This window comes from Sphaerodactylus townsendi, linkage group LG16 (assembly GCF_021028975.2).
Source record: "Sphaerodactylus townsendi isolate TG3544 linkage group LG16, MPM_Stown_v2.3, whole genome shotgun sequence".
Lineage (NCBI taxonomy): Eukaryota > Metazoa > Chordata > Lepidosauria > Squamata > Sphaerodactylidae > Sphaerodactylus > Sphaerodactylus townsendi.
Window position 1 is genome coordinate 20793205 of NC_059440.1, and position 7587 is coordinate 20800791.

The 7587-nt window shown below is 53.0% G+C and overlaps 1 protein-coding gene across 1 annotated transcript; it reads right to left on the reverse strand.

Moving 5' to 3' along the window:
- Nucleotides 1–5207, reverse strand: HES2 (hes family bHLH transcription factor 2). The gene is made up of 4 exons (XM_048519229.1): nt 5078–5207; nt 4855–4950; nt 3246–3339; nt 1–902 (listed from the first exon to the last, which is right to left on the reverse strand). The coding sequence occupies exons 1-4, from the start codon at nt 5171–5173 to the stop codon at nt 619–621; spliced, it is 570 nt and encodes a 189-aa protein (XP_048375186.1). The 5' UTR covers nt 5174–5207; the 3' UTR covers nt 1–618.
- Nucleotides 5208–7587: the final 2380 nt, after the last annotated feature.

Below are 7587 nucleotides of genomic sequence, written 5' to 3' on the forward strand. Positions count from 1 at the left end.
TCTTCACTTCTCTCTGTGATACACCTCTGAAGATGCTGGCCACAGATGCAGGCAAAACATTAGGAACAAGATCTACCAAACCACAGCCACACAGCCCGGAAAACCCACCACAACCAGGGACCAGAAAGTCTCCCTGGTTCTGGAGGCTGCCAAATAGAAAGCACCCTTTTTTCCTTCTTAACTAAAACTCGAGGTCTCTTACATCTCAATGACTTCCCGTAGTGTATTACGACAGCAAGGATTTCCCTCCCTCGGAGGAGCCTACTCCCTGTATTTTCCCATGAATCACTGACCTGGGCATGCCTCCTGGTTAGAAGGAGGCAGCCGCAGAACAGCGTTCACGCAGGGAGACATCTGTCTGCCTCCTTTCCTAATACTGCATGTCTCTGCCTCAGGAATGACTCAAAACAATCTGTCACACGCAACCAAGAGGAGGCAGGATGTCCTATCTTCCACAGAAGCAAGGAAAGCAAGAGCAATGACTCATTCAGGCACCTTCTTCTGTGTTGGGGACTCGTATTCCCACGAACATGTTTCCCAAAGAACTAGCAGCATGGTGTGGCCCATCGGAAGGAGGAACAAGCTGGGCCTTAGAATTAGCTATGAGGCACCACGGGCCTACCAGGGCCTCCAAAGGGCAGGCTGGACCACAGCAGGCAAGTGTGCAGAAAAGGTTTCTTGGGCCCTTCTGGCTGGGCAGAGAGGTGCAGCCGAGGGTTGTGCTTGGGGCAAGTTCGTTGGGCTGCTGCAGTCCCGAATCCAGCGGTGTTCCTCGCCGGCCTGTTGGAGATGCCTCAGCAGGCTGTTGCAGGCATCTGGGTTCAGCAGACTGAACTTGGGCAAGAGACTGGTGAGGCGGGACACGCAGGCTTGGTAGCCTTCGCAGTAACCTTCGGCAGAGGCTGCGGAAGAAAGATCTGGGTCAACAACAGAATGTTGAGGCAAGGAAGCTCTCTTGGGCTGAGGGTCTCAGCCTTCCCTGGGCAGCAGCAAATATTGTGGAGTAGAGGCAGGAAAATGACAACCTAAGAACACTGGAACATGGGCTAGGACGGTGGTATACATTGTAGATGAGGAGGGGGAAACTCCATACAGAGGCTGCCATTTGTCGCAACAGATCCACAGCACTTGTAGTAACATTCTGCTGCCAGTCTTTCTGCCGTGCAATTTTGTGATGCAAACACAATCCCAATGTTAGCTAGATTTTGGAATGCTTTTTAGACTTTCTGCCTCTTACCGTACAACACACCCTAGACTAAAACTGCTCCTGCGGAGCTAGAAATCCCCACACGTCACATATTTTCCACTGGTGAATCACTTGCCAATTTGGGCCAAGGTATAGGTTACACGGAGTTTGCCAAAATCCATTTTAGTGAAAATACAAATTTTGCAAGAGAAGAAGAAGAAGAGTTTGGATTTATACCCCTCTTTCTCTCCTGTAAGGAGACTCAAAGGGGCTGACAATCTCCTTTCCCCTCCCTTCTCACAACAAACACCCTGTGAGGTGGGTGGGGCTGAGAGAGCTCTGAAGTACTGTGACTAGCCCAAGGTCACCCAGCTGGCATGTGCTGGAGTGCACAAATTAATCTAGTTCACCAGATAAACCTCCACAGCTCAAGTGGCAGAGCAGGGAATCAAACCCGGTTCTCCAGATTAGAGTGCACCTGCTCTTAACCACTACACCACGCTGGCTCTCCAGGAGAACCTCAGGATCCAGGAGAATCTCTCCAGGATCCAGGAGAATCTCAAACCATGTGGCTCACTTGCCGTTTTATCTCTCCTTCCTTTTCCTCCATTGTCTTGGAATTTAAAAATAAATAAATAAAATGTCTGCAAAGCTTCCAAGGACAGGAATATCACCATAGTAATCAAAGAGGTTTCCAACAAGTAGGGATGACATCAGAGAAGCCATCAAACTGCGTTTTTGCCAATGGCCCTAGTTCTGCTGAGTGAAAGGCACACATAAAGTTGCCTTCCACTGAATCAGACCTTTGGTTGTTACAATCAATATTGTTTATTCAGATCAGCAATGGCTCTCACGTAAAGTATTTTCACACTATCCAAACTTATTAACTGGACATGATGGGGATTGAACCTGGGATATTCTGCATGTAAGGCTGGTGCTCTAGCACTGAGCCACAGCCCTTCCCTGGGATCATGCTCTAGAACATAGCTACCTTTGACTGCAACTTTGTCAATCTAGCACAGTACTGCCCTGACCTAGATGGCCCAGGCTAGCCTGATCTTGTCAGATCTCAGGAGGCCTCCTGGCAAGTATTTGGATCGGAGGCCTCCAATGAATACTGGGGTTGTGACCTGGAGACAGGCAACGGCCAATCAACTCTGTTCCTCTCTTGCCTTGAAAACACCCTGGGGGTCTCTGCAAGTCAGATGTGAGCAGCAGTGGCGTAGCTCGTGTATCTAATCTGGAGGAACCAGGTTTGATTCCCAGCTCTGCCGCCTGAGCTGTGGAGGCTTATCTGGGGAATTCAGATTAGCCTGTACACTCCCACACACGCCAGCTGGGTGACCTTGGGCTAGTCACAGCTTCTCGGAGCTCTCTCAGCCCCACCTACCTCACAGGGTGTTTGTTGTGAGGGGGGAAGGGCAAGGAGATTGTAAGCCCCTTTGAGTCTCCTGCAGGAGAGAAAGGGGGGATATAAATCCAAACTCTTCTTCTTCTTCTTAAAAAAGGAATGGGACTCTCTTCTGTTCTTACTAGAAGCAGCTCTTCGTGGTCTCAAGAGGAGGCATTTCCTAGACTGGTTGGCAAGGATGGAAACTTCATGTGTGCACCCCTGTTGAGCTATGGCTTCCCCAAGGAGAGCTCCATTCCTGGAGGACTTTATTTTTATTTATTTATTTTTAATTTTTTTTATTTGTATCCCACCCTCCCGCACAGGGCTCAGGACAGTGAACAACAACAGCATAACAACTTTAAACTGCCCCTCCAACTTCCCTTCTGAAACTTCTTTGCATGTGTGTGTCTGTCACAGGACCATTGTGGGTTCTTTGTATGTGTGAACCAGCTAGTCCTGGGAAAGAGGAGGGAGTGCAGACAGGATTTGCCAGTCACTGCAAACATTGTGTTGTTCACTGAGGTCCATTCACACATGCAGCTCCACGCTGGTCAAAAGACCACATAAAGAATCTGTCTGTCACATTCGGCTGGCCAGGGTCGACTAACCAAGTGCTGTCCCAAAAGCAAACCAAGTACAGGAGTGTCTGAGTGACATTTCACTCACCAGAAACAGAGGCACACGGGTCTGGAAGTTCTTTGAGGAACTGCACAGTCATCTCTAATATATCCGCTTTCTCTAGCTTGGAATAGCGAGAACTCTGGAAAAGGAGAAAGAGGTCGCTTGGTCAGTTTTGCAAAGCAAAGATACGTACACGTAACATCCAGGTACAATTCAGCAAGCGAAAAATTAGACTTGCATGCATTTGGTCATAACTTTCCCAAACATTCCAGGTAATGAGCAAGCTTTTGATTTTCTCAGAACTATTCACCAAGTGCTGTGCACAATGAAGAAGAAGAAGAAGAGGAAGAATCTGGATTTATACCCTACCTTTCTCTCCTGTAAGGAGACTCAAGGTGGCTTACAAGCTCCTTTCCCTGCCTCTCTCCATAACATACACCTTGTGAGATAAGTGGGGCTGAGTTCCGAAGAACTGTGACTAGCCCAAGGTCACCCAGCAGGAAGGTAGGAGTGTGGAAAAACTTATGGTTCACCAGATAAGCTTCTGCCACTCAGGTGGAGGAGTGGGGAATCAAACCCGGTTCTCTGGATTAGAATCCACCTGCTCTTTATTATATCACACGGGCTCTTCATGCAAATTGGGGGTGGGAATAAGATGGTTCAGGGCATGCTGGGAGTTTGGGGTTTGCAGCAAGGGTTGAGCAATTGTTGTTGTGGACAGAATTAGATTAGATCAGAGGTGTCCAATATGTGACCTGTGGGGATTTCAAGCTCCACAGGAGCCAGAGGACAGACGCTGAGAAAAAGAGAGAAGCCACCTGAAAGTCAAAAAGCAGGCTGGGGAAATGGGGGAGGAGTGGAGCAGTGCAGGGAGCCCACCTGGCCAGATGTGGGGAGAGGGCCTTGGGAGGGGCCATCTGCATTACTAGCAGGAGGATTGAAAAGCTCAGGAGTAGCAGGGAAGAAGAAGAACTGGATTTATATCCTTCTTTCTCTCCTGTAAGGAGACTCAAAGGGGCTTACAAACTACTTTCCCTTCCCCCAAAACACAACAAACACCCTGTGAGGTGGGTGGGGCTGAGAGAGCTCTGAAGAACTGTGATCAGCCCAAGGTCACACAGCTGGCATGGATTGGAGTGCACAAGCTAATTGGATTCACCAGATAAGTCTCCACAGCTCAAGTAGCAGAGTGGGGAGTCAAACCCGGTTCTCTAGATTAGAGTGCACCTGCTCTTAACCACTATATCACGCTGAAGGCGTCTGAAGCTGCGCACATGTGAAGGCAGCGAACGGGGGCTCTGGAAGAGTTGGGGGGCAGAGAGCTGTGGGGCTGGCTCTCTTGGGGAAGGGTCTCCAGTGCCAGAGCATCTGGCTGGGGCACAAAACACCAACGAAGAGCTTCGAGGGCGATGGCTGCAGTAAACGGCCCATGCACGGAGGGACCCGACAGGGAGGGAAAGAAACCTCCCTGGAAGCAGCAGTGTACCTGAAAGCCCGGGGAGTTTTCAGAAAAAAGCCCGACGGAGCAGGACCCTGGGCTGGCTCCTCCGCCCCCTCCTGCCAGACCTTCTCCAGACCAGCCCCCAAGCCCCCTTCAAGCTGCGGGGTTATTCCAGGTCCCTGCGGGGGGGGGGAGCCCCTTCCTCGGACTTACGTCTTTGCCGATGAGCGGCAGGATGAGGGTCTTGAGCTGGTTCAAGCTGTCGTTAATGCGCGCCCGACGGCGCTTCTCCATCAGCGGTTTGAGGCTCTGCGGGGACAAAGCGGCCGGGGATCAGTGGGGGGGACTAGGAGGAGAAGGGAAGAGGAAGGAGAGGCGGCCTGGGAGGAAGAGGAGAGGGCAACGGGGAGGGAGGAGGCGGGTGGGGGGCTCTCACCTTGCGCAGCGCCGTCGCTTCCCCGGGACTCTTGGTTGCTCCCATTTTGGGCCGGTAACTCTGCGCAGGGTCCAAGAGGGCGCTGTGGGGCGACATGGAGCGCAAGCAAGGCAACCAGCGCCCGGAACCCGAGAGGAGGCGACTGGGCTCTCCCCGCCCGCCGGGGCTGGCTTTATACATCCGCAGGTCCGCCCCGTCTAGCCCCACCTCCCCCGGCGCGGGCTGCAGACACGGCGTCGCGGAGGGACGCCCCCGCCCATCTGTTCCGGCTTGGCTGGCTCAGCTGCTCCCCCCCCCGCCTTGGATTTCCCCCTCCCCCAAAGCCGGTCCCCAGGGGGGTTAAGAGGTCGCCCCCTCGGAATCTGGGCCAGCCCAAGGCGCCACGCGCCCTCAGCCCATCAGGGGCTCGATCCCAGCGCGGGGAGACACGTGAGCATGAAGCCAGTGCAGACCTGAACTGCGGGTTTGGCCCTCCCATCCTCAGGCCCCATTTTGAACTTTTCCCCATAGGAGGGTATGGCACTGGTTCTCTTATGGCGAGGTCTCTCTCTCGCCCCCTGCCAGCACGAAGCCAGCCTTCTGGACGGGATTTTCTTCCAGGCCAGATTGGCCAGGGATGCTGGGTTTAGCCGTGTCCAATCTGCAAAGAAACTGAGAAGAAGGGGGGGGGGGGGAGGGTCAACTAAAGAGGTATGTAAAGTTAGTGACCCCTCCAACCTTTTGTGGCACCTCTTGACTGTCCTTATACCAGACTCTCAGGTCTAATATCCTGCTTCTTCTTGCAGAGACTTCCTAGTTAGCAAGGTAGCAGCAGGCCATCTTTCCCAGTGGCGTAGTGGTTAAGGAGCAGGTGCACTCTAATCTGAGAGAACCGGGTTTGATTCCCTGCTCTGCCACTTGAGCTGTGGAGGCTTATCTGGGGAACTAGATTAGCCTGTGCACTCCAACACACGCCAGCTGGGTGACCTTCTTCTTCCTTGCCATTTCTTTGGATCTGGAAGGGGACCTGAGACCCCCAATTCCTTCTCAGGTCTGGATTTTATATCATGACTCACAGAGAGTCGATTCGAAATGCCCTCTGCGGCCACGCTTCGGAAGGCCTCGCTCGGGAATGCTGTTCCCAAAAAACCGAAGGACAACCCCCTTCCCTCCCCTTGGTCGACTCGCGTGTAAAACCAACTGGAGGAGAGCCGTCATGGAAAGAACGCGAGTCACAAAAAAACCCCCAGCCTAGTGTTGGCCCCGGGGCAGGCAGGCAGTCAGCTTTTAGGTGTGCTTACTCAGAAATAAACCACGCGGGCTGCGATGACGCTTACTCTCAAGTAAACCGTGCCGTTCAAACCCCAGGCACGCTGGCTGGAAATGGAGTATCTACTGCTGTATGGGACGGGCCTTGCTTACAAGGAAGCGCGCCCAGGATCGCAGCCGTGACACCATGTGGAAAAGCTCGGGGATTGTGTAAGACTCCCGGGGTGTTCTTTCCCCCCAGGGTAGAGATCAGGGGAAAGATAAAGCGTCTTTCAAAACGAGAGCGACGGTTTGGCAGGGTGAGAAGGTGCGGCGCGTTCCTATTAAACCCCCACGCAGCCCCTCGGCTTGGGAAGCAGCGACTGGCAGGGGCTCGGAGCCACATAACCCACCCACCCCAAACCCAGTAGTTTGGGGGTGAGGGTCTGTGCTCCTCTCTCGGATCGGGCCCTGCCTGACCCCACCCCACCCCCACCCCCCGCAGAAAACAGCAAGTCTCAGAAGAGTGTTTTTGAACGGAGGAAGGAAGAACAATATTGCAAACCGCTTTGGGGAGATAAGCATGGTATAAATGTATTCCAAACAAAATAAAATCAGTGCCCAAAACTTGCATTTGAATTAAAACTTCCGCTTTGAGTCTCGGCGAGGAATATAATGGAGTAAATAGCAACACTAATACTGCCCCCTCCAATCCACCCCTCCCCCCCGAGAATTGACCCCCCCTTCACCGAAGATGCCTGCCAAAGACTCGCTTCTATTCAGCCTCCGGGCGCTCTCCAGGGTGCTGAAGAGGCGCGTGTTCCCAACCAGACCGTTACAACCACCCCCCGCCCCCAGCTTCTGCCCCCTTCAAAAGTGCATCTCTGACGCGTGGGGGGGGGGGTTGTCATTTCCTTCTGCCTCTCTTGGGCCCATCCCCAAAGGATTATGGCATTTAAGATGGAGCGGCGTCCTTGACCCACCTGGGAATAAATCGGACCCCCTCCATCTGCAGTTTCCTCCCCCACCCCCATTATCCTCTGAGCGCCAGTTTATTCTTGGAACCCCCACAACTACGTCCATTCCTATGATGCAGAGAATTAGGATCTCACTCCCGCCTTTTATTTTTGCAGATGAGCTGTACAGAGCCCCCCCCCCCCCAAGCTATTGGGTTGGGGGGATTATGTGTGGCTTTGAGCCCCTGAGACCTCGCTGCTTCCCAAGCCGAGGGGGTGCGTGGGGGTTTCATAGGAACGCTTCTCCCCCCCCAACATTGCCCCCCC